The sequence below is a fragment of the Paroedura picta genome, chromosome 1, assembly GCF_049243985.1.
Source record: "Paroedura picta isolate Pp20150507F chromosome 1, Ppicta_v3.0, whole genome shotgun sequence".
In the NCBI taxonomy this organism is placed as follows: Eukaryota; Metazoa; Chordata; class Lepidosauria; order Squamata; family Gekkonidae; genus Paroedura; species Paroedura picta.
Genome location: NC_135369.1, coordinates 178,020,782 through 178,047,044, shown reverse-complemented (window position 1 = coordinate 178,047,044; position 26,263 = coordinate 178,020,782). Strand labels below are relative to the sequence as shown.

The 26,263-nt window shown below is 45.7% G+C and overlaps 1 protein-coding gene across 3 annotated transcripts in view; it reads left to right on the top strand.

Annotated features, from left to right (window-relative positions):
• Nucleotides 1–26,263, top strand: part of TRAF3IP1 (TRAF3 interacting protein 1) — a 29,278-nt gene that overhangs the window by 794 nt on the left and 2,221 nt on the right. Inside the window, exons 2-15 of one of the 3 annotated variants that reach the window (XM_077313373.1) lie at nucleotides 2,203–2,271; nucleotides 3,683–3,844; nucleotides 4,206–4,343; nucleotides 5,685–6,173; nucleotides 8,125–8,202; nucleotides 12,080–12,155; nucleotides 12,266–12,367; nucleotides 15,264–15,284; nucleotides 17,138–17,234; nucleotides 18,666–18,749; nucleotides 21,510–21,633; nucleotides 22,658–22,694; nucleotides 23,704–23,777; nucleotides 25,882–26,105. In XM_077313373.1, the coding sequence (XP_077169488.1) occupies nucleotides 2,203–2,271; nucleotides 3,683–3,844; nucleotides 4,206–4,343; nucleotides 5,685–6,173; nucleotides 8,125–8,202; nucleotides 12,080–12,155; nucleotides 12,266–12,367; nucleotides 15,264–15,284; nucleotides 17,138–17,234; nucleotides 18,666–18,749; nucleotides 21,510–21,633; nucleotides 22,658–22,694; nucleotides 23,704–23,777; nucleotides 25,882–26,105 (1,775 nt within the window). The remainder of the gene's footprint in view (nucleotides 1–2,202; nucleotides 2,272–3,682; nucleotides 3,845–4,205; nucleotides 4,344–5,684; nucleotides 6,174–8,124; nucleotides 8,203–12,079; nucleotides 12,156–12,265; nucleotides 12,368–15,263; nucleotides 15,285–17,137; nucleotides 17,235–18,665; nucleotides 18,750–21,509; nucleotides 21,634–22,657; nucleotides 22,695–23,703; nucleotides 23,778–25,881; nucleotides 26,106–26,263) is intronic. The other 2 variants (XM_077313381.1, XM_077313387.1) reach the window with 2 other exon arrangements.

Genomic DNA, 26,263 nt, shown 5'->3' with positions numbered 1-26,263 from the left:
TCTCCGTAGTCTGGAGATGAACTATAATTCCAGACTGGCATTTCTGCCAATGAAGTCTCCTCTTCTCCTCCCACCCTGCCCACCGTAGGCTTCATCCCTGAGATCTCCAGGTAATTCCTAACCCAGAGCTGGCAGTCTTGCTCAGGAGAGCTGCTGGGTTGCTTTCGTGCAAAGCCCATGTGCAGTGGCTCTGAGTGGGCTTGTCCTGGCAACTAGGGGACATTGGGGGAGAAGCACCACCATACTTGGTAACCACAGACATTGCTGCCCACTGGCAGATATTCCTCTGAAATCGATCTTGAACCAGGACATAGGGGAGGGGGGGCAGTGTGAGTACTGATAAGTATTTGTCCTTTCTCCTTTTTGCAGTTTTTATGAGATATCCTTCATATTTAGCATTAAAGTATCTTTTTAAAAAATGCAGTGGTATAGAACAGCTCAACTGATAGCCAAGCCACCTTCAGCTTATTGATTTCCATGAGAGGGATTTGAGTATGTTCTTAACACTCCCGTTTGGAAAATAAGATTGAGCTGGATTGTCCCCACTACATGCTGAAGGCTAGCAAAAGACATTCCTGTATTTATTTAAGTTTTCAAGTTGGTGATTCTTAGAATTACATTTTAGCTGCATTGCTGAATTTTCTCCATTAAGAACCAGATCCTGACATTCTTAAAGCTTATTTGTTGCTTTTATTTATATCCTGCTTTTCACCTGAATGGGGACAAAAAATGGCTGGCAACATCATTCTCTTCACCTTAACCTCACAGCAACAATCCTGTGAGTTAGGTTTGTCTGAGACAGTGAATTGCAGACCCAAAATCATTCAGTGGGCTACCATGGCAGGATTGCAGTGTGAACCCTGTTCTCCCAGACTGGAGTTTCTCAGCCAGGGTTTCATAAAACCGTGGGGTTTCTTGATGGCTATGGAAGGGTTTCCTGAATGAGTGGAAGTTAATTATTTTTTAAAATTAAATTTGTTAAACCTTTATTGGGTAATATGACCATGTATGGTCACATCGACCTACCCACCTCCTAAAATGGCCTCTGGAGGGGGCGGGAAAGGGAGGGGCCCCATGTGGGCTTGTATACAGCTATGCTTCCCAGCCATATTCTGCTTGATTGCACCATTTCTGGGGTTTCTTGAAGCCTGCAGAATGTTTCAAAGATTTCTCAATGGCTAAAAAGTTGAGAAAGGCTGTCTTAGAGTCTTACCCCGCATTCTTACTCTTATGCCGTGCTGTAAAACCTAGGGTCGTAGTTTTCACATTTTCTTCAAAGAGTACTATTAACTACACAGGAAAACAAGAGCCAGATTTCTGAGTACTCTGAGTCCTTCTTTGCATCCATGCTACAGTTTTTGGTAGAGGACAATCCCAACAGCAGCAAAAGGTATATATTGACCGAAGAATCTTGTTATATGCTGTTAAAGGTAAAGGTAAAGGTATCCCCTGTGCAAACACCGAGTCATGTCTGACCATGGGGTGACGCCCTCTAGCGTTTTCATGGCAGACTCAATACGGGGTGGTTTGCCAGTGCCTTCCCCAGTCATTACTGTTTATCCCTCAGAAAGCTGGATACTCATTTTACCGACCTTGGAAGGATGGAAGGCTGAGCCAACCTTGAGCCGGCTGCTGGGATTGAACTCCCAGCCTCATGGGCAAAGCTTTCAGACGGCTGCCTTACCACTCTGCGCCACAATAGGCTCTTAATATGCTGTTACAGCTGCCAAAAGTCTGCTTCTTCGCACTTATTACAGTTCTAGCGTTGTCCTATTTGTGAGCTTACTATTCCATGGTAGGACTGGTGCTGACAGCAACCTCAAAGCTGACTTGTTTAAAAACACCATGTCATTTGCAGTGCGGCCAGCATGGTTTGCGGCCAGCAAACGATGCATGAGGAGCCATTAATGTTAGAGGTAATGAGTTAAAGGAGAACGGTGGATTGGTCGGCTATCAACTTCTTTATAAACATGAGCTGAATTTCTCTGAATGTTGTCATTATCGGCAACATTCTATGGTGCTACGTTCTAATATGTATGCATAATTAAAAAAAACCCTTTTAGGCAGAATTATAATGCCAAGAAGAAGTCTCATTTAAAATGATAAACCTGGAAACATTAAAATCCCAGTGGAACCATAGATGGAAACCGTAAGCCAGGCTGCCTTCCAAATCCCAACTATATTTTAAACTTATTTTTGAAGGTCATTCGATCAACCGGCTTCATGAAAGGACTGTACACCGACTCAGAGATGAAATCTGATAACGTTAAGGTATGTCATTCTTTAACCTTTATCCTATGAAATCTTCATAATCTTCGTGTAGGAGGAATGCATATATACAGTATACATTCATGCTGAGACAAGGGGATGACATTTTGCTCAGTGGAACTCCTCTTGTGGAAGAAGAAGGAACTGTGTCATGCAGCTGTTTCTCTGTGTGATACTGTGACCCCAGGAATAATCTTCCTAGGGGCAGAAGGGGCTGCAAAATTGGAGGAATGCAAAAAGAAGACTCTGTGTGCTTGGACTGGCAGGATTCATGCTGTTATGTAGATCCAAGTGGAATATACCACTCGACAGTTTGCACTAACCAGTTTCTTACAGCTATCTCTGGAGTCAAAGCATTGAGTGTAACTCTGATTTGTCCGTTCAGAATTCATGTTAACCATTAAAAAAGCCATTGCTACCATATGTCATCAGGTACATGGATGAATGTGAATAAGTTCCCGCTCATTTGATGGAGCCAGAATTAACAAAACTGGCCTCAGAAATCAAGCATAAAGAGAAGTAGCTCTCTCTCACCAAATTTATTTATTTATCATGGGATTTATATTCCGCCACTCCCAGAGGCTCATGGCGGATAACAATATTAATAAAACCCCATTAAACCCCCATGAAATATCACATATACATCACAGGAGGCAGGGAAACTCTTTCCTCACCTGATCCCATTAAGTAAGTGCCTTGGGGATAGGGTAGACCGGATGTTAAGGTCAGCCCAGGGAGAGGCCCCAGATGTTCCTAGCTCCAGACTCACCCAGAGACCTGGAGGAAGAACTCCGTTTTGCAGGCCCTGCGGAACTGTGAGAGCTCCGTCAGGTCCTGCAGCTCTGCTGGGAGCTCATTCCACCAGGTGGGGGCCCAAAGATGATGGGTCAGGTTAATATTGGATGAAATAAAATATCCTGGGAAAGAGGCGTGTTGTAAGCATCCCCAAATCTTTGAATGCCAATTCAAAGGAAAGTCCAACGCAACAGTGTTGTGGTTGAGAAGCAGATGGGCAAGATATGCTGTGACAGTTATGAAGGTGGAAGAGGGGCTTGGCATCCCTGAGATGAGCAGAGTAAGGGAAAGAGACACTTCCCAGGAAAAAGAGGAGAGCTCACAGCCTAAAGGGAAAACACACTAGGGTCCGTATTCTGGTGGGCTTGACCACAGGACACCACACCCAGATTGCCAGGGCCATAGGCGTCCATCAGGACCTGACAAAAATGTTTTTGCCTTTGATTTGCATTAGGGATGGGGTGGGTGATGGCCATGGATGAATTCTCAACCAGCAGCTAAAGGTGACTGCTGATGGCCACAGAGCCACCATCTTTACACTTAGAAGGAGTAATAGTCAGTAAGACAACTGTAACTCGTATTTAAAGCTGGAGAATTTTCTTTAACAATGCCATTGCAGGACAAAGAGGCAAAAATTGCCTTCCTTCAGAAAGCCATAGATGTTGTTGTCATGGTGACTGGGGAATCATTGGCCGTCAAGCCGGCACGTGTTGTTGCTGGGCATGAACCCGAAAGAACCAATGAACTGCTGCAAGCGATTGCCAAGTGCTGCCTCAATAAGGTAAGAGACCCTCTCACTTTATTGTATTAAAGTACCTGGGGATTCTCCCTTTGTATTATGGCTGTATATTAATGAGCGATGACATGCTAGTGCTTTACATTTCCGATGGTGATCAATAGCAGTGGGAAAAGAACACCATCTGATTAATCAGCAAAATCTTATTGCGAAAATATATTTGACAAACTAGCAGCTCAATTTTTTTCTTTTTAACAGAAATAAAGGACTTTTCCTTACTGCGATCATTAGGGTTATGCAGGATATATGTGGCAGTTCTTGCCTTTAAAACATTCCAGAGATGACTTAATTAGAAATGACTATGGTCAGGTAAAATTTGACCAGTCAGTTTGTTTCCTCTTTGTAGCTGTCCAGCGACGATGCCGTTCAAAAAGTTCTTGCTGGAGAGAAAGTGGATGTCAAAGGAAAACCCTCATCTTCTTCTAAATCCCAGAACAAAGAAAGCAAGGAGTCTAAGGCAGAAGAGCAGAGATCTCAAAAAGAGGTGCTTTGAACTTCCTTTATGATAAAGTGATTATAATTTTTTAAAATGTATTTCTTTACTCAAACATTTTTCTGTTGTCTTTCCGCCTAATAAGGGTCCTCAAGGCAGCAAACATAAAAACATTTGAACAATCAAAAACAACACTTATGATATAATACAATAATTCACTAAAAACACATAAACAGTATCAGAACCCGGGAGAAGGGTCAGTAATCATTATTGGGGGGTATGCTAAGTGAAACAAAAAAAAAATCACCCTTTGGCGCAGGGGTAGTCAAATTGCGGCCCTCCAGATGTCCATGGACTACAATTCCCAGAAGCATTCGCTGGCAGGGTCTCCTGGGAATTGTAGTCCATGGACATCTGGAGGGCCGCAGTTTGACTACCCCTGCTTTGGCAGAAGACACCAATAGAAGGAGACAGATGAATTCATCTGAGGAGGGAGTTCCAAACAAATCACCACCTATTTTGCCTCACTGAGATAACTGAAGCAGGGCCTCTGGAGATGGCCAAAGTGAATCTATAGGTTCATATAGGAGAAGGCAGTCCTTAAACCATTTATTTTATTTATTTACAGTTACATTTATTTGCTGTCCTCTCTTGGGGAAATTACATAAGTTAAAAGACAAATTCAGGAATTTAAGTGAATAGATTTAAAAAACATTAAAAGCGGAAATTGAACACTGTCTTGTGGGAGAAGGTGGGGCGGGGGCAGGGTCACAAGAACCCTTTAACTGGAGTCTAAATTCATGGGTTTCCAGCAGGAAGGCCAGCTGTTCCAGATGTTTCAGCCTCAACCATAGGCCTGGCGGAATAGCTCTGTCTTAGAAGCCCTGATTAAGGTCCCACAGGGCTCTGATTTCATTCGTCAGAGCGTTCCACCGGTCTAAGGCCAGGGTGGAAAAAACTCTGGCCCTGGTTGAGGCTAGTTTCATCTCCTTGGGGTTGGGGATCCTGAGCAGATTTTGGTCCTCAGATCTTGAAGCTCTTTGGGGGACATGCAGGTATGATGATCCCCAACGGTTAAGGGCCTAGAAAGTAATAACCCAAATCTTAAATCTGATACAATCTTCAGGCTGGAGCCAGTGTAGCTGGGAGAGTACAGGTTGAACATGGGCCCTCCGCTGGGTCCTGTAAGACAAATGCTGGCAGGGGCTCCTGGGAATTGTAGTCCATGGACATCTGGAGGACCACAGGTTGACTACCCCTGCTGTAAGTAACCGGTACGTGGGTCCCGGGCTGTGCAGAGGTATGAATGCCGCCTTACATGAAAAGCAAGGTAGAAGGTTGTAGTGCAATTTAATACATTTATCTCCTTTCTTTTTCTTTTTCTTTTTTTAGGGAGGAGGGCTCTCTGAAATAAAAGATAAAGGCACAAGTCAAGACAAAAAATCCAAGGAAGAGCTGAAAGAGACAGAAGGCAAAAGGAAAGAGAAAGAAAGTGACAAATCTAAAGATTACGAGAACAAACAGAAAAATCACAATAAAGAAGCTTCTAAAGAAGGTGAAAAACATGAAAGGGAAAGAACCAAGAACAGAACGTCCAAACAGGTCAGAGAGGCAGAGAAGAGCAGAGACAAAGAAAAAGGAGAAGGAGAGCAAGAAAAAGATCCAGAGCACGTGAAAGGAAGGGACAAAGACAGGAGACCTGAGGGAGGAAGAGACAAAGACAGATCAAGAGAAAAAGACAAAGAAAGAGGCAGAGACAAGGAGAAAGAACATGAGAAGGACAGAGAGAGGGGAAAGGACCGGGAAAGAGAAAAACGAAGGGAGAGAGGCAAGGATACAGAGCAGGCCCGAGAACATGGGAAGGACAAAGGAGAGAAAAAGGTAAGGGTTCTTTGGGGAATATTCTGAACTGGTGTTTGATGGCAACTGAATTAATCTACTGTGGCTGTAGCTTGTCCTCAATGCCTTCTGGGATCTGAGATTGTGCCAGCCATCCTCCGTGTATTTTCCAAAACAAAACGTATTACCCATTTAAAATTTCTTTTAAAAATCTCCCTCTCTTGCATTCTTTGAATTGAAGTAACTGACGGTTCAGATAATATACTCACTGTCCAGTGGATCATAAAACAGCATTGCAGTGAGCAGGAAAAATGGGGAGAAAAAGAAGAATTGGTTCTTATATGCTGCTTTTCCCTATCTGAAGGAGTCTCAAAGTGGCTTACAGTTGCCTCCCCTTTCCTCTCCCCATGACAGACACCCTGTGAGGGAGGTGAGGCGGAGAGAGCGCAGATATTACTGCTCAATCAGAACAGCTTTATCAGTGTTGTGGCGAGCCCCAGCTGGTTGCATGTGGGAGAGCAGGGAATCAAACCCGGCTCACCAGATTAGAAGTCAGAGCTCCAAACCACTACACCAAGCTGGGTCTGTCTGGATGGCTTGTGTTGTGCAGCCCAGAGCTCCATGATGTTTGATGAAAGATGGGTGGGACAGAACCCTGGGATCAAGAGCACAAAGAAGCCCAATTGAGATATAGCCTGCACTAGATACAAGCTCAGTATAAGCTGCCTTACATAGCATTGGCTTGTGGTTGGAAGGCATTTTTCCCCATAGGGATTGATTAATTCCTCCACAAAAGGAATGGTTCTCTCTCCAATCTTATTTAACATCTTCATGCCCAACTGGTAAGGATGTTCGGGCTGGGATGTCATCAATATGCAGATGACACCCAGCTCTTCCTCCTGATGGATGACCGCCCTGAATGTCCTCAGAAGCACTAGCCAGCTGCCTGGAAGCAGTGGGGAGGTGGCTCAAGCAGAGTCGCCAAAGATGGAGGTCCTGTGGCTGGGCAGGAAGGGTCCATGTGAGGAAGCACATTTGCCCAACCTGGTCAATTTTCAGCTATCAGTGGCTCGCTCCGCCAGGAACCTGGATGTGATCCTGGATTCTTCCCTCTCAGTGGAGGCTCAGGTCACAAGAGCAGCACGACTAACATTCTACCATCTTTGCCAAGCCAAACTTCTATTGACCTACTTGGCCCCAGAACACCTAGCCACAGTGACCCATGTGTCAGTCACCTCTAGACTGGACTTCTGGAACTTGTTGTACGCAGGCCTGCCCTTAACCTTGACCCAGAAAGTATAGCTGGTCCAGAATGCAATGGCCAAAGCCTTTACAGCAACACCATGGAGGTCCCACATCCGGCCCATCCTCTAACAACTGCACTGGTTACCAGTCGAATTCTGGACCAGGCTTAAAGTTCTGGTAATTACCTTCAAGGTCATATGTGGTCTGTTCCCAGTGTACCCAATGAACCACCTCTCTGCTTTAGGCTCCACCATCTCTGGCCCTAAGGAAGCCTGCTTGACCTCAACCAGGGCCAGAGCTTTCTCCATCCTGGCCCCCACTTGGTGGAACGAGCTCCTAGAGGAGATCAGGGCCCTAATGGAACTAAAACAATTCCACAGGGCCTGCAAAAGGGAGCTCTTCCACCAGGCATTTGCTTGAGGTCGACCAGAACACTGGGCCCCCAAACCTACCTCTCATGAATCCTTTCACCTGAACTGACCAACCCATGGGTCTGTTTGATTGTTATTCTGTCAAAACGTTATTCTCTTTGTTTTTACTATTACCATTATTGTTATTTTTATCCGACATAATTACTGAGTTTGATGTATTGTTCCTCTACGTTTCATGTAAACTGCTCTAAGCATCAAGAGAGGGCGGTATATAAAAGTAATAAATAAATAAATAAATGAATAAAACAGATTAAAACATTTAATGAAATTAGTAAGGCCAGAGTTCCAGCATGAAATAATGCTTTTTGTCTCTGTAGTCCACGGGATCTGAGGAAAATGTAACGAAAAAAACAGAAGAAAGATCGATAAAAGATAAAGCTGATCCTGATAAAGAAGTAAGTGACAGAAAATATTGCCAATACCGTAGCTGGAATTGCTTGTTTCTAGGCTCCCCAAAATAGTGACAGCACTGTCTCTGTGCCATCCCAAGTTCTTCAGTGGACTTCAAAACAGTCTCACTCTGGTTTGGATGGTGCAGTGAAGGAATGATTCAGTGTTAGAATTGCACAAGACTTCATAGTTGAAGCCTGGAGGAAGGACAGGAAATAATCGCAAGAGTTGAGGAAATAATATTGGTAGCTGGGATATTCTCACCGCAGCTACTGAGAGCCAAATTGTGCAATGGAGAAGTCCCAAGGCAATCATTCGGCTTCACAGTGCAGGTTGAAGGCAAGACATTTGCATTAGGGAGATGCGCTTTGGCCCGGTGTGGCCGCCATGATGATCACCAAAGCCCGAGGCAGCCAGCGCCACGGTGCAGAAAGGTGGTGCGGCAGCGGTGCGGCAGCGGTGCGGCAGCTGGCAGCCGCACACAAGTATAGAACCGTGGATTCCTCAGTGTGGACTCAGAAGAAAAAAGGAAATCCCGAGGCACAATGATAAAGTAGTCTTCTCTATGTTTATAAGTGAAAAGGTTATAACATAAAGTCTAAATCGGGGTAGTCAAACTGCGGCCCTCCAGATGTCCATGGACTACAATTCCCAGGAGCCCCCTGCCAGCGTTCGCTGGCAGGGGGCTCCTGGGAATTGTAGTCCATGGACATCTGGAGGACCACAGTTTGACTACCCCTGGTCTAAATGGTCAAACATATGGTCAAACATAAAGAGTCAACCAAAACGGGATCCTAGGTTAAGTGACCCGCTTTCTGTTTTATCTTCGTCAGTGGTTGCTCTTCCAATATACAGAGCTTTTTCTGACGCACATGAGATTACACTCTGAGTACAGAATTTAATGATAGCGAAGAGTGGTGACTTTAGGGACATAACATAGGAATTGGTCTCCAAAAAGGATAAAATGTACACATTACAGATCCCACTGAACCATTCAGCTATACATTATAGAGAGTTCTACATAGGTATGTTTATATAGAGAGTGTATTATCATAATCTTGACCACTGAGGAAGACCCGGAAGGGTCGAAACGCGTTTGGTCCTTGGTTCTACGTGCTGTTAGTTCGGTATAGTTTTTAAGAAGTTTTTATTCTGTTTTTAATTGTGCACCATAATAAATATTTAACAAGTTTTACGTTATTTTTATTGTTCAGCTCAACTTGTGAGTTTCTTCCAATATACTGTCATAGTAGTAGTTGTAGTATCGCATTGGCAAAATGCTCATAATCATCTGGGGATTTCATAAAGTGCCCCTTTCATAAAGTGCTCTGGTGATTTCATAATGTGATACTACGACTATTACTATGAGAGTATATTGGAAGAGCAACCACTGACAAAGATAAAACAGAAAGCGGGTCACTTAACCTAGGCAGCCGCACACAGGCACAGAGCTCTGCGCCTGCATGCAGCCGCTGGTTGGCGCGCCGCTGCTGCCCCTCCTCTTCATGCTGCAGCGCTGGCCCTCCTACGCACCGCTTCGGGCTTCGGTGATCGTCAAGGCGGCCGTACCGGAACAAAGCACACAACCCTAATGCATGTCGCTGCTTTTGGCGAATCCCGTACATGTCAGCATTTATCATCATCATCATCGTCACATTTTATTTGTATCCCGCCTCCCCCCGAAGGCTCGAGGTGGCTCACTTAAAAACCCCAATCCCCTAGAATCCATAACCAAAAACAGTAAAACATTAAATAGTAATTAGTAAACCAATCGATCAGCAAGGAAGATCAACAAAGTGATGGCATAATCCTAACCATCCAGTCTCCACATCCTCAACTGCAGGGAGGTGAAGGGGAGCTGACACTCGCTACCGCCAAGTTGTGTCTGACTGTGTTGTAAGGGTTGGAAACTGGCCTTGGGGGTCATTTAATCCAGTGGTCCCCAACCTTTTTATCACCGGGGACCACTCAACGCCTTTTATTGAGGCCCGGTGGGGGGGGGGGTACTTTACTCCTCTACTCTCAACCACTGCCCTAACGCTCTCTGATCACTATGGTAATGTTTAAACATCCCTTCAAAATAAGATACAGACACGCCACAACAATGAGCATAAGGAACATTTTATTTTCATAGAAATTTGAACTCATGACAGTGACAAATCAATGGGAACCCTGAGCTTGTTTCTCTGCAACGAGATAGTCCCATCTGGGAGTGATAGGAGACAAGGACACCCGAAGTGTGTTGTAAAGGGCCGGGGGGGGGGGGGGATGAAGTAAAGGGCCGGGGGGGGAGAAGGCGTCCTTCGCGGCCCACCTCCAATTAGTCGAAGGACCACATGTGGTCCGCAGCCTACAGGTTGGGGATCGCTAATCTAATCCAACCCCTTACTTGATGCAGAAATACATGAATTCAGCATCCCTAGCAAATGCCCTCATTTATAAATTCAGGCGGGTCACCATCTTGGTCTGAAGCAGCAAGACAACGTTTGAGTCCAGGCACACATTTAAGGCCAACAAAGTTTTATTCAGGGTATGAGCTTTCGAGTACATGCATGGTTCGTCAGAAACACTGAAACAAACTTTGCCAACCATTACATATAGGTAGAGGGAGAGGGTGTTAGTTTATTTATTTTATATTTATTTATGTTTCGATTTATAACTCACCCTACTCATATAGTGGCTCATGGCGGGTCACAGTCTAAAAATCCTCATAGGAAATCCCCATAGAAGATGAAGGGGGGGAAATGTACATCTTTTTCTTCAAAATGCACAGAAAAATCAGTTGTGGCCAGCAAGACCACATAGAAGAAGAGGAGGAAGAAGAAAGTTGGTTCTTATATGCCGTTTTTCTCTACCCGAAGGAGGCTCAAAGCGGCTCACAATCGCCTTTCCTTCCTCTCCCCACAACAGACACCCTGTGAGGTGGGTGAGGCTGAGAGAGCCCTGATATCACTGCTCGATCAGAACAGTTTTATCAGTGCTGTGGGGAGCCCAAGTTCACCCAGCTGGCTGCATGTGGGGGACTGCAGAATCAAACCCAGCATGCCAGATTAGAAGTCCGCACTCCTAACCACTACATCAAACCTAAAATCCCAACCCCTATTAAAACCTGTTTAAACCCACCCCAGGCGGCACCCACACTCCCACCCCTCTGCTCATAGGCTTCTTGACCCACCTCTGGAGGGCTGCCAAAGCAGCCTGATGCTCTGGCTAACTCAGTGAGGGGCCCAAATCTTACTCGCCTTGGCCTCAACCAGAGACCTGGCGGAAGAGCTCTATTTTGCAGGCCCTGCAGAATTGAGACAGTTCTGTCAGGGCCCGCAGCTCACCCAGGAGCTCATTTCACCAGGTTGGGGCCAGGACCGAAAAGGCCCTGACCCGGGTTGATTTCCCAGTAAGGGCTATTTAGAGACAAGGTGCAGAAGTAATAGAGAGATAGCTAAGATTGGATTAAAGCTGTTGGTAAGTAGCAGCAAAAGAGTTAACAAACTGATGTGAAAAGTGAGTGATTTAGCATCTGTAGGGAGATAAGCACTCAATTTCTCTGTTAAGACCTGGAGGTTCCATTGTCCTGAATACTATGTATAAAAAGTTCATTCCACTTATGAATTAACCTAACATTTATATATTCCATTCCACTTTTAACCATTTTGTCCACAAGGTTATTGTGGGCAACTTTGTGAAACAGCATCATCATACCAAAACTCTGTGTCCTTGGCATTCCCATGGTCTACTGAACTATATATTTAATTCATTTATACCCTGCTTTTGTCTCCTCCATTTTATCCTCACAAGAGCCCTGTGAGGTAGGTTAGACTACAAAGAGAAAATTAAAGCTTTCTTCATTATCACTTGTTTTTTATTTTCCTCTGTCTTTACAAGGGTGAAAGCCCAGCAAGATTATCAAAGCAACATTCAACAAAGGGAGCACGACATCGAGCCAAAACTGGCAGTGAAGGTAACCCCAAAATGTTTTCTGTTTGTGAATCCTTGAGGATCTATAAGTGTTATTTTTAAAAACATAAATTAGTATGGAGGGTCAACTGACTATACATTCTTTCATGTCAGGGCGAAAGGAATCTAGTAAAAGTATATCTAGTGGTGCATTTGAAAGGACATCTAACATATTAAGAGAGGCAGTTGAGCCAGTTATTGGAGTACAAGAGCCAGGTAAGAATTAGTAAGGCACATTCTTCCTTGGTCTTTCGGTGCTAAATGGATATCCCTATCCCGATTTATAAGAGCCTCTTGTGGCGCAGAGTGGTAAGGCAGCAGACATGCAGTCTGAAAGCTTTGCCCATGAGGATGGGAGTTCGATCCCAGCAGCCGGCTCAAGGTTGACTCAGCCTTCCATCCTTCTGAGGTTGGTAAAATGAGTACCCAGCTTGCTGGGGGGTAAACGGTAATGACTGGGGAAGGCACTGGCAAACCACCCCGTATTGAGTCTGCCATGAAAACGCTAGAGGGCGTCACCCCAAAGGTCAGGCATGACTCGGTGCTTGCACAGGGGACACCTTTACCTTATCGCTATTTATAATAGCAATATATCTGCAATTTATTTAATGTGGTTTATAACAGTGGTCCCCAACGTTTTTATTATTGGGGAGCAGTCAACGCTTGACAGTTTTACTGAGGCCGGGGGGGGTAGTCTTTTGCTGAGGGACGTCGCCACCGCCTGAGCCCCTGCTCCACTTGCTTTCCCACCGGCGTTCCTGACTTCCCACCACCCGCTGGGGGGCGCTGCCAGCAGCAGCTGCACAGTGCTATACCGAGGGGAAGCCCCAGCCATGGCGGCTACTGGAGAGCACCAAAGGTGAGCTGGCAGCAGAGTGGCAGGGCAGCTCCCGAGGCAGCCCCTAGGGAGGAGGACGAGGAGGAGCCGTGGCCCAGTACCGCCTGATCCATGGACTGGTACCGGTCCCTGGCCCGGGGGTTGGGGACCACTGGTTTACAAGACAAGCTGAAAGCACAATAAAACCGTATTTTGAAGCAAAATGACTTTCCCAGTGCTTTGTTGCTTCTTTAATTTTATATGCTCTTTTTTTTTTTTTGCCATAATGTCAAGAAGATGCTGGCCTCCCTGCCTGAAACCCCATCCGGTCAACTAAATCAGGCTTTTTTTTTTTTTTGTGAAATCCTGGGGTTTCCTGACAGCCCTTCACGGGTTTCCCAAACGGGTGGGAGTTAATTAATTTTAATATATATTTTAAATTGGTTAAACATTTATCAGGTGATAAGACCATACATATATGGTCATATTGACCCCCCAATCCTTCCCCAAATTTCCAATGATGGATGTGAAGGGACCCCAAGTGGGATGTGTACATAACAATGCTTCTCATCCATACTCTGGATGATTGCACCACTTTCTGGGGTTTCTCAAAGCCTGAAGGATGTTTCAGGAGTTTCTGAAGAGTAAAAAAATTGAGAAAGGCAGAATTAAACCCTCCAAAAGCTGACCAGTCCCCCTCAGTAAGATTTTAATTTGTAAAGAGGAGGCAGCTTTTTAAGGATTTTAAAACCTAAATTTCAATATATAATCTTGATATAATGTTTAATTTATGTTGTATATGCAGTTTATTTGTCTGAATGCTTTTAAGTCTTTTGTGATCCACCCTGAGCCTGCCAGGGGAGGGCGGAATACTATTATTATTACTACTACTACTACTATTACTATGTCACAGCTGATTTATGGCAACCCCATAGTATTTTCAAGGCAAGAGCTGTTCAAAGGTGGTTCCGTGCGTCTGCATGGAACTTCCTTCCTGGTCTCCCATCCAAATACAAACCAGGGCTGACCTTACTTTGAAACCTAATGAGATCAGGCTAGCCAAGGTGATCCAGGTCATGGAAGTTTTACTCTGCACCTTTCACTATCAAACTAGTCAAAGGGTCCTTATTTTAGAATCAAGAACTCTGCAGAGTGGCTGCACTGATGCTTCAGAGCAGGGATCATCAACCCCTGGTCCGCGGCCCGGTGCCGAGCTGCAAAGGCCACGGTACCGGGCCGCCGGCAGCCACGCCTGCCTCCCCCCGCCTGCAGCGAGAAGGAAGGGAAGAGGCAGGCGCAGCCGCCGGCACGCTGGTGATGCAAACACGCACGAGCACAGTTGCCGCGTGTGCGCATTAGCGCCCCCTGGTGGCAAAAACGTGCATGCACTACAACTGCGTACATGTGCGCTAGCGCCACCTGGTGGCGAAAACGTGCATGCGCGGCAACTGCTCGTGCACGTTTTCGTAGCACCTGGGCCGTCGGCTCTCCCTCACTCCGGAGGGGGTCCCTGACCTGAGAAAGGTTGGGAACCACTACTTCAGAGTACACCGTTGGAGCGCACCGTAGTTTAGTGGCTGCGCTGTTGGTCAAAAAGAACCAGGATTATGAATTCATTCAGCTATGTCATTCAACTTTTTTTTTTCTTTTTTTTCTTTTTTCTTTTCAGCTGACAGCTATCAGTTGAGAAGTGTACAGTTTTATGTTAAATTCTCAAACCCCCCCCCCTCCCCTCTTAACGCCTCCCTGGGAGTATCCCTGTCTGTGCCCATCCCCACGTTACATGATTCTTTGCATCTTCCCACCCTTTCCCCCACTGCACTAACATCGTGCCCCCCCCCCACACCTCCAGTCAAAGCATATTTGTACCCTTTAAGACCTCTGTAAGAGCCTCTTGTGGAGCAGAGTGGTAAAGCAGCAGACATGCTGTCTGAAGCTCTGCCCATGAGGCTGGGAGTACAATCCCAGCAGCCGGCTCAAGGTTGACTCAGCCTTCCATCCTTCCGAGGTCGGTAAAATGAGTACCCAGCTTGCTGGGGGGTAAATGGTAATGACTGGGGAAGGGAATGGCAAACCACCCCGTTTTGAGCCTGCCAAGAAAACGCTAGAGGGTGTCACCCCAAGGGTCAGACATGACCCGGTGCTTGCACAGGGGGATACCTTTACCTTTAACCAAGAGCTCTGTAGCACTGTTGATACTGCTGTCCCTGCCTAATATACAAACACCAGGATAGCTAATCCTTTTATACATTTCATCTCGGTTTGAAGAGTAACCTGTATGTGTTTATATTGCAGGTGAAGCAGTCAGCGATGCAGGTACTGAATTTTAACGTGTCTGTCCTAATTGCAAGAGACAAGTGGGTAGTAGCCACACTGGTCTGAAGTAACAGAACAAAGTTCGAGGCCAGGGGCAACTTCCAGACCAACAAAACTTTGTTCAAGGTGTAAGCTTTCGTATGCATATACGCTTTGTCAGACAATGGAATGGAAGTTACAAGACCACATGTATAAGTAGAGTAGGGTCATATATTAGTAGCCAGCGTAATGAAGACGTTTACCAGATACCTTACAAAAATCACGAGCTAAGTTTATCAGGTGATCATTCGTTTGGATTCAACCCTGGGGGGAAATGTCAGGAATCCTAGGAAGGCAGCCTGCAGATAAATCCCTTCGTAGGCAAATCCACATGGACTCCATTAAGCCAAAAGTAGAATAATCTTTATTTAAGGGTATAACAGCAGAGCAAGCATTTTCAGGAGTTAGCACAGAGAGCAAAGAAAAGTCAGAGCTTATATGTACTGGGGGGTGGCTCTAAAGACAGAATGTGGGAAAAGGAATTCTCTTATACTTTCCTGGGAATTGAGAACCATAGTCTGAAAGTCTGCATTCCCCCCTATAAATCTAGCCAGAGCTGGGAAGTTTCACACTTCCAAGGATGGGAGGTAAGCCGGGGAGCTTCAAAGACATTCTTAAGAGTAACCACAGGGCACAGGAGTCAGATGACCAAGCGGGAAAGAAGCACAGAGCAAACCTTGATATCAGAGCTATTCAAGCTACAGTTAAAATGGGAAATGGCATGACAGGAAAAGCATAGTAAAAGAACTCAAACAAATGATGACCTGGTAAACTTAGTTTATTATTTCCGTAGGGCTCTTGTATGTGGTAAACATCTCCATTATGCGGTGTACTAGTCCATGACCCACTTTCTATTTATAGAGGTGGTCTTTGTAATCCCCATTTCGTTGTCTTAAAGTTGCCATTGGACTCAAACTTTGTCCCAATTGCAGACACACACCAGGCAGGCAGAAGTAGTCAAAATATCATTCCAAAGTCCAGATACTAGTTAAAGCACACTCAGCTTCAATTTCAAAGGGAAACCCAAAAGCAGAGTTCTAGAGACAAGGCCCATGATCAGTTACAGACACCTTGCTTCCACACAGCCACTCCCTTGTCTGCTGTTTTTATACATCAGTCTAAACACCTGCCAGTCACCTCAGCCCTGCTCCTGCAAGCACTCATCCTCATTGCTGACATGGAGCCAGTGCTGTGCAGCCAATCTGGCAATGGCACCTTCTGACTTGCATCTTACCTTCCTTATATGGTGTTCCCAAGGCTCTGGAGACAAGAGAGGCAAACTAGCTGGCAGACAGCTCTCTGTTGCCCACTCAGGTCCGGAAGGATAAGGAGCCATTGTACTGGTGTTTGGCTGGGGATCCATGGCTGGCTCCTCAGAGGCTGCCTCTTCCTTCAGTGTCTCTGTCACTTGCTGTGGGTTTGGGTCAGGTCTGCCGGCTGCCTCTTCCTCAGAGGAGGTCTCATCTGCATCACTTGGCTTTGCTGGAACTATCTGGACCAATGAGCTATCTTTGCTGAAATGAGGAAACTGGAAATGGGTTGTTTTGTATTCAGCTTGGCAATTGAATGTGAATCTAATGCTAGTTATCTCCTCATATTAAAATCTAACAAAGGCCATAAGAGTGGTAAGGGGGAGAGATCACAGGTTGCCCTTGGTTTCACATTGCAATCGAACAAGTGCCGTTTGGGACGCATTCTGGTGGGGAGGATTGTTGAGGGGAGTGGAGGAGGGTCATCTCTTTCAGTAGGACTGGGAGAGCAAAGCTCCACGCAACTTTTGGAACAACATGTAGCAGAATTGTTTCATTTAATAGAAGGAGACGCTCTGAACACCGTGGTTGCTCCGGAGAAAATGATGGTGGCCGAGAGTGGTGACATAATGAATGAGCCTCCTCCTCCAGTCAACATAAGGTGTGTTCCTGTTATCCTTCCTTCCTCCTTTCCTTTAAATCAATGGTCCCCAACCTTTTTATCACCGGGGACCACTCAACGCCTTTTACTGAGGCCCGGTGGGGGGGGGGGTAGTTTACTCCACTACTCTCTGCCACTGCCCTAGCGCTCTCTGATCGCTATGGAAATGTTTAAACATCCCTTCAAAATAAGATACAGACACGCCACAACAATGAAGTGTGTTGTAAAGGGCTGGGGGGGATGAAGTAAAGGGCCGGGGAGGGGGGAGAAGGTGTCCTTCGGGGCCCACCTCCAATTAGTCGACGGACCACATGTGGTCCGCGGCCCACAGGTTGGGGATCGCTACTTTAAATGCATGTTAATTACATTAAACTGGCTGTTCTGCTACACAGTCAAACTTATCTTAAGCTTTTCAATTCCATTAAGAAGAGCTGGGTTTTGTACCCCACTTTTTACTACCCAAAGCGGTTTACAATCACCTGCCCTTCCTCTTGCTACAACAGACACCCTGTGGAGGGAGGTGCTCCAGGAAGCGGGAAGGCTAACAGTTGGGAAGCAGCTATTCCTCCAGGTGTATGCCAGGCAAACATTGTCTCCATGGTGGCCAGGCACTTGGCAGTGGGAGACACCAAGTCAAGGCCTCAGTATTTGGAAGGGAATCTGGGCATCCTGACCCTCTCAGTGGGCAATTCCATACAAAGGTCAGGGGGTGATGGCAGAGAGAGAGAAAGAAGCCTCTCCAGACCTTGGGGGTGGGCAGGGTGGAATTGGGCCTGCAGGTCTGTTCCACTATAATGTAATTCTTGTGGTCTGTTAACAATGGGTTCACGCTCTAACTCTAGTGCCTACCTAATCCTTCCTAGGCCCAACCTGCAAAGAGGGCTGGTGAAGTCTAGAGGAGGCAAACTGAAAAATTCTGGTTTTATTTTATGTGATGATTGCCCTGTTTCATGCTGGTTCTGGTGGAACCAGTGATTGTAGTATGTCAGTGTTGTTGATCAGATCTTTACTCTAAAGCAGGCTTTCTTGACAGCCCTGAAAGGGTTTCCCGAATGGGTGGGAGTTAACTTTTTAAAATATTTTTAAAATTTGTTAAACATTTATCAGGTGATATGACCATATTTGGTCAGATTGAGCCACCCACCACCTCCCAAAATGGCCAGTGATGGGCCTGGAGGGGATGGGAAGGGCAGAGGCCCCAGGAGGGCATGTGCACAGCTATGCTTCCCAACCATATTCTGCATGAAGGCACCACTTCTGGGATTTCTCGAAGCCTGAAGAATGTTTCAGAGGGTTCTGAAAGTTGAAGAAGATTCTAAACAGAGACATTCAGGCCTGGCTCTAGTTCAGGTTAAAAAGTAAATGTGGTTCTGGTTTTTGGTTTCAGCTCCTTTTTTGTTAATAACTGACACCATTTTTGCTTGTCTTTAGAAGACTGCCAAGACCCAGCAGTGCAAGGCCAGCTCCACCCCGGATAAAACGCCAAGAGAGTGCGGAAATTCTACCGCCAGAAAGGTATGAACCAAATAAAGAATATTCCTAATACTGGTAAGCATTTATTGTCTGACCAATTGCAAACGTAACCCAGTTCTCATTGTTCAAAGTGTGATAATTTAGTTAAAGGGCCGTTCTTCAAATAATCTTCTGTGCTGTGTGTATTTTGCAAATGCTTGCAAGTCACAGATAAGATCAGCATAATACATAAGTTCTGTGTCCTTAGTTATAGAGTGAGCATTTGACCTTAAAGTAGCGGTCCCCAACCTTCTTCTGGTCAGGGACCGCCTCCGGGGGTGGGGGAGAGCCAGCAGCCCGGCTGCCGCAGTTGCTCATAAACGTGCATGCCGAATTGTTGCGCATGCATGTTTTGGTCACCAGGTGGCACTAACACACATGCGCAGAGTTGCCGTGCATGCGCGTTTTGGCCACCAGGGGGCGTAGCTGCTGCAACGGCTGCCGTGCCAGCCTCTTTCCCCCCCTCTCGCTGCAAGGGGGGGAGTCAGGTGCGGCTGCTGGCGGCCCGGTATGATGGCCTTTGTGGCCCGGTACTGGCCCGCAGACCAGGGGTTGGGGACCCCTGCCTTAAAGGGTAACTGAGTCATCATAATTCTCACCATTAATTAAGGTGATGGAAGATGTGACAAGATTAAAATCCTAGAAATTCTACTATGGACTTCCAAGAAAAGCTGCACAAGTCCTATATCCATGAGAGGACTCCAGCGGGATCAGTCTTCCTCTGTAAGGCAGGTTTTCTCAACACGAAAGAACAAGTCTTTCTGAATGAATATCCTAACAGTAAAAAGAGAGAACCTGTCCCAGGCTATCAAAATCAGTTAACAATATATTTATACAATCTCGATTTTAATGATAAATGAAACAACCAAAACGGATTCCAGATTTTGTTCCATTTTCAGTGTAGATCTTTCATCAGTGGTTGTTTCCAACTCAAAGTTGTAATCAAAATTCTATGCATAGAATACTGGCCTTCAGCTCGCAGGTATGGGAGAGCTTTGTCCAGATACCACTGGAATCTGTTCTGGTTGTTTCATTTATCATTAAAATAGAGATTGTATAAATATATTGTTAATTGATTTTGATAGCCTGGGACAGGTTCTCTCTTTTTTCAGGCAGGCTTTCTCAAACAGGGTTTCGTGAAACCTGGGGTTTTTTGACGGCCCTGGAAAGGTTTACCAAATGGGTGGGAAATTTTTTTAATCTGTAGTTTTAATTGCTTTTTCCTTTAGTTATTGCTGTTTTTATGTTTTGCATATCGTAATGCACTGGGGTTAAGATCAGCATATCATTGTCTATTGCATACTATACCACTTCATTATATACAGAGGCATTTAAAATGGTTTCAGAGTAAACAAACAGAAGCCTGTTATACCCTTTACTATTATTTTTATTGAAAAAGACTCCAAAACATCTCGGTGACTAACAGAGGATAAAGATCCCTCCATAGTGGGGAAAAAGTGTGGCTATATGAACCTGGAAAAAATCTCTTTCCTGTGGCTTCATTTTGCTTAGTTTGTTGGGGTGTGCAAAAAATACTTTTTTTTTTAGAGGTTTGAACTGAGTAAAATCTTCATTGTGTGAGTTTAAATTCTTTTTCTCTCTGGCCAGAGGATAAGCAAGAAGGGTGGGGGAAGACAGTTCAATTGCTTTCTGGCTTGCTTCAGCCACCTTTTAAAGAAATGCTAAAAGGTCTAGCAAGAGACAATGGGATGGTCAAGCTCTTCTCCCATTCTAAGCAGTGAATAGAGATTTGGAGGTATTAAGTACTAGAAGGATTTCAGAAAGAAGCTTCTGGAGATTTCCAGAAAAAGTTTATTTAACCCAGTCTGAACTGGTCATTGGGTGGGGAAGATAATAACAATCCTGGGTCCAAGGAGAAAGCACTCTGGGATTCTGATTCCATTAAAACAGGTAGAGCCTTTAACTGATGTCTGGGAGCTGTGGCCATTGCCAAGTGCTGGCCTGCATACCTGAAGAAGGCTTGAAAATAATGCAGTGTCTGAAAAAATGTAATTTTCTAAGCTAAGGAGCCTGCCTTATGTTTAACCTCTGATAGGGCATGCATAGAGAAAGGGACAGAGGAATTGGGTTTTACCCATTTTTTAAAATCCCTTGGCTCGTATCTGATGCCATGGTAAAAGTATGCTTGTAAACATTTTCTTTGTAATAAATGTTTATTACTTTTAATCCTGGTAGTGGTTCTCTGTGCCACATAGACCTCCGCCATCTTTGACACACTATTTTAAAAGGTGTACCAGGAGGAAGGGGAAGGCAATTAGTTAGTAAATGGTTACTCCCTTAGTAAGGCACAAGACAGCAAGCTGTCCCAGTGGTAACCAGACTTTGGGTAGCAGAAGACACAGAGGCAGGACCTCAGGACTTGGAAGCTGGGAGAACTGGCGTCCCAGTGAGAATTTCTACAAATGTCGGATGGTAGCAAGAGTTGAACACAAGAGAGAAAAGCAGAAAAGAGGAAGAGTAGGTAATTGTAAGCCGCTTTGAGATTCCTTTGAGTAGTAAACAGGGAGTACAAAAACAGCTGCTTCTCCAGGTGTTGGGAAAACCCAGGAGGGCAGGGCGGCACAGGGCCTACAGGCTGGAGCAGTACAGTTCTGCCACAAGGTGGGGGTTGAAAACTTTGGAAGAGTCTGAGTTTGATCCCTATTTTTTTATCGGTAACAGCAGCCTGCTTCTCCCTTGGTTGTTTGGTCAGTCTTAACCTGCTTCCTGAATCATATTTCCGTCTTGGTTTTCCTTCCCCAGGAATGGCAGTGCCAGAGTAGTCTCAAATGTCATTATAGATAAAAAGGATGAAGACGAGGAGGAGGATGACCAGTTTGTGGTGGAAGCAGCATCAGAAGTGCCTGAAATGACAGAGATGGCAACGGTTGGTTGTTGAACATCGTTGTAGGATCAATTGTTTTGCTTCCTCGCCTTCCGGAGAGGGCTCTAGTACAGTGGTCCCCAACCTTTTTATCACCGGGGACCACTCAACGCCTTTTACTGAGGCCCATTTGGGGGGGGGGGTACTCCTCTACTCTCAACCACTGCTCGAGCGCTCTCTGATCGCTATGGTAATGTTTAAACATCCCTTCAAAATAAGATACAGACATGCCACAACAATGAAGTGTGTTATAAAGGGCTGGGGGGGATGAAGTAAAGGACCGGGGGGGGGGGGGAGAAGGTGTCCTTTGGGGCCCACCTCCAATTAGTCGAAGGACCACATGTGTTCCGCGGCCCACAGGTTGGGGATCGCTACTCTAGTACATACCTCATTTTGGGCATTAGGATAGCGGATGATAGAAGACATCTGGAGATGGAAACGTCTGCCAGCTCTGTTTAGTTGGAAAAATAAGAATTGCCATAGAAAATATAAGGCTAGAGAGGACTATTGAAGGCAGCCTAAAACCTTTTGCCTTCAGATTCCTAGCTCTCCCCTTCCAGTCATGCCAGAATATACAGGCTATAGCGAAGCACGCAGGATGTCTTCCCAAAATAACGGCAGCTGAAGAGTAATTCCCATTTTTTTGGGGGGGGGCAGTGTGAGAGCAGAGGCAAATGTGGTTCCATGGCAACGTTATCCTTACTCCCCGTCTCTGGCTTATGGAACTGCGTGGGAAGACCCTTATCATCCTTCCGTTTCGGGTGTCTTAAAAATCCAGTCTCATAAATTAAACCCAGAGATCGTTGGGCCCATCAAGCCATCCAGTATTGTCTAACGAGCTTAGAGCTTCCGAGATCTGACAAAACCTGGCTTGTCTTGACTCCCCAGGTCAGGGCAGTCAGGCTTCTAGTCACCCTTTGCAGAGCAGTAATAAACTCCAGTTTATGACTGAGAATTCACCTTAGGAACATGCAGACTGTTTAATCACAATCGTTGAAAGCTGCTTTCTATCTTTGCTGATGCACAGGAAGCGATGGTAGAGTTGGAAGGGGATGAAAAGCACGGTGAGTTATTCAGTTATGATTTCCCCCTCCCCCCCTTGCCATTCATCAATATATAAAACTAATTCCAGACGGAAATATTTACAACAATCTCATCTTTTTCTTGTTCTCCCTCCACTTCACTTTTTCTGTGCAATGCCCCTCTCCCTCATCCCTGGTCACATTCCAATCTATCCCATCCTCTGCCTCTTTGATAGCATTCTGTTAAGTGTAGAGCTCGCTTGTTTTTCTCCTTTTCCTGCTGTACCCTGAACCAGATTCTGACGTATCCGCTTTTCTTTCTTTCCTGGCCGGCTTAATGTCCTTGTACTTAATGAAAAGTTGGCACACTTCCTGTATGTAAAATATTGGAAAGGATTTTGTTTATGATTATACTGGATATCATCATTATCATAATTCTGGATCCTGTTTAAGGTTTTGGTTATCACCTTTAAGGCCACACATAGTCTGGGCCCAGTATACCTGAGGGATTGCCTCTCTGTCCCTCAAAGAGTCTTGCATTCTACCACCTCCAACCTCCTGGTGGTCCCTGGCCCCAAGGAAGCCCGCTTGACTTCAACCAGGGCCAGAGCTTTCTCCGTCCTGGCCCCCACCTGCTGGAACGAGCTCCCAGAGGAGATCAGGGCCTTATGGAACTCAAACAGTTCCATAGGGAGCTCCTCCACCAGGCATTTGGTTGAGGTCGATCAGAACCACCGCTTCCCATTGGCCCCCAAGCCTCCCTCTGACGACAATTACAGATCCACCCAACCCACTGGCCCTCAGAGTGAGACTGTTCGGTATAAAAATCAAGAGTGAGAACAGCTGACATGAGTCATACCAGGAGTGGAGCCTGCAGTCCAGCTTGTCCTTCCTGCCTCCCTTTATTGTTTAGTGACCACAATCATATCATACAGACTTCAGAAAGGGTCACTCTTTCGTCTTCAGGAAAGGTACTTTGCTACAGTTCAGTGTCTTAGCTTGAGAACTTTCAATCTTTTTTTCCACTTAAACTCATTTTGGTCTCCCACAGGAGGGCTTGTCAAAAGAATACTGGAAACCAAGAAAGACTATGAACAGTCCCAGGCCCTAAAATCAGCTGAGAAGGTAATACTCTGATCTAGAGGGTTGTGGTTTTAGAGTTTCCTATGCAGTACCATTATTTCATTGTTGCACAGTTATGGATTCTGCAAAGTAACATGGAACTTACTTGAGGATAATTTTGCTGGTGTTTTCAGAACCCTGTTATCAAAGCGTCTGCCCCAAGGTGCCTCTGTAGGTAGTCACTGAAATCTACCTGCTGCCCTGCCTTCACCTCTTTCAGCCCACTGTGTCCTGCTTTTTATTCAACAAACGTCCTTTTTTAATGTATTAGAATGTATAAAACAATGTTTCATTGCTGCACTCCCAGAGCTCTTTCAGGAAAAAAGTTGGGTTTTATACTCCATTTTTCACTACTTGAAGGAGTCTCGAAGTGACTTATAGTCGCCTTCCCTTCCTCTCCCCGCAACAGATACTCTGTGAGGTAGGTGGGGCTGAGAGAGCTCTGACAGAATTGCTCTGTGAGAACAGCACTATCAGGGCTGTGATGAGCCCAAGGTCACCCAGCTGGCTGCAGGTGGAGGAGCAGGAAATTAAACCCAGCTCGCCAGAATAGAAACTGCCACTCTTAACCACCACACCACGCTGGCCCCTCGAGCCCCTCACAGTCGCCACTTGAGCTCACCACTCTGCCCCCTTCCATGAACTTCTCTGATTGACCTTAAGCGGAAAGAGCATAATTGGTCCAGCTCACCTAACAGAGTTATAAGGGAGTACAAAGGGATGTCCTCCTGTAGGAAGGGTGATATAAATACATGTTTAATACATTCCCAAGTCTTTATCCAAGAGCCTCTTGTGGTGCAGGGTGGTAATGCAGCAGAAGTGCTGTCTGAAGCTGTCTGCCCATGAGGCTGGGAGTTCAATCCCAGCAGGCTCAAGGTTGACTCCGCCTTCCATCCTTCTGAGGTCGGTAAAATGAGTACCCAGCTTGCTGGGGGGTAAAACGGGAATGACTGGGGAAGGCACTGGCAAACCACCCCGTATTGAGTCTGCCATGAAAACGCTGGAGGGCGTCACCCCAAGGGTCAGACATGACTCGGTGCTTGCACAGGGGATACCTTTACCTTTAAGTCTTTATCGTTAGTAAACCAAGTTTTGAGCAAGGCCCAGCTTGGAAAACTTACTTGAGTGGTGCTGTGCTGGCCTACGACTGAAGATGCTGGAATTCCCTCTTCCCCTCAGCTGTGAAGATTGCTAGCTAGCCCTTGGCGGGTCATTCTCCCTCAGCATTACCGACTTAGTTTTGTTTCCGCTTAGTTTTGTCTGCCCTTTTGGAGTCCCAGAGCACCCACAGACCGGTTAGGGGGTGGGCAGGATGGTAAGGCGGGTCTAGCTCTCAGAACTAAGGTGTAGCTTCCAAATGAAACCTTTAAAAACAAAATTGGATGTGATAGTTGCACTTGCACACGATCACAACTCAAATAAATGGCAAGCAAGATCTGGTGGGAGGTGCTTTTTTTCCAAAAGGGTCACTTTGGTGGGGAAGGAGAAAGCTGTGGGAAGAAGGCAGAAAGGGCGGATAGCCACGGTTGAGAGGAAAAGAAAAGGTATCAACGTAGGGATGAGGGAAGCAGTGGCAAAGGTAGGGTGAAGCAAGGGGATGGGGAGGCAGGGAGAGAGGAAGAGGGAGGGGAGACCTGGAGAATTAGGGGAATAGGTCTTCACAGTCCTTCACAGGTCCTCCCTCGTCTTGTTGGGTTTCTCTAGCTCGCTCTTGCGCCTGCTGTCACTTTTTGCTTTAAATAAAAACCCTGAACAATTTGGCCGTTGTACTTCATGAGAATCAAACATGGAAGGCAAGCATGTTTATTGAGAACAATTTTCAACTTCAAAGATTTAGCAAGGTTATTTGAGTGATTTCTCTCATAATGGCTTTCGGAGAGTGGACTACAGCAGAGGTTTTCCAATGACAGATTTATGGTGGGATAAGCAGGCCCCACTTCTTTTTCTTTGTATAGGTCTTTATAAAATTGGTACTTGGGGCTGCTTCCCCTGGTGTTTCCTGGACGCATCCCTGCTTATTGTGTTATTTTGTTTTCGAAATGTTCCTCCTGTTTATTTCACTTCTTAACAGTGCATGCCTTTTCTTCATCTTGAATCACACCCTTAGGAGAAGCCACTTTTGTATGAATCAGCCAGGCGAAAAGAAAAGGATCTAGTATCAAAAGAAGTCGAGAAATTCCGTGGCTCCATTCAGGCGCTTTGTCGGAGCGCTCTGCCTCTTGGGAAACTCATGGATTATATTCAGGAAGATATGGACGCCATTAAGAACGAGTACCACATGTGGAAGAATGAAAACAAGCAGCTTGCAGAAGCTTTGCAGAAGGAACAAGGGTGAGTATACTGAATGAAGGTAACAGTATCCCCTGTGCAAGCACCAAGTCATGTCTGACCCGTGGGGTTACGCCCTCTAGCGTTTTCATGGCAGACTCAATACGGGGTGATTTGCCAGTGCCTTCCCCAGTCATTACCGTTTACCCCCCAGAAAACTG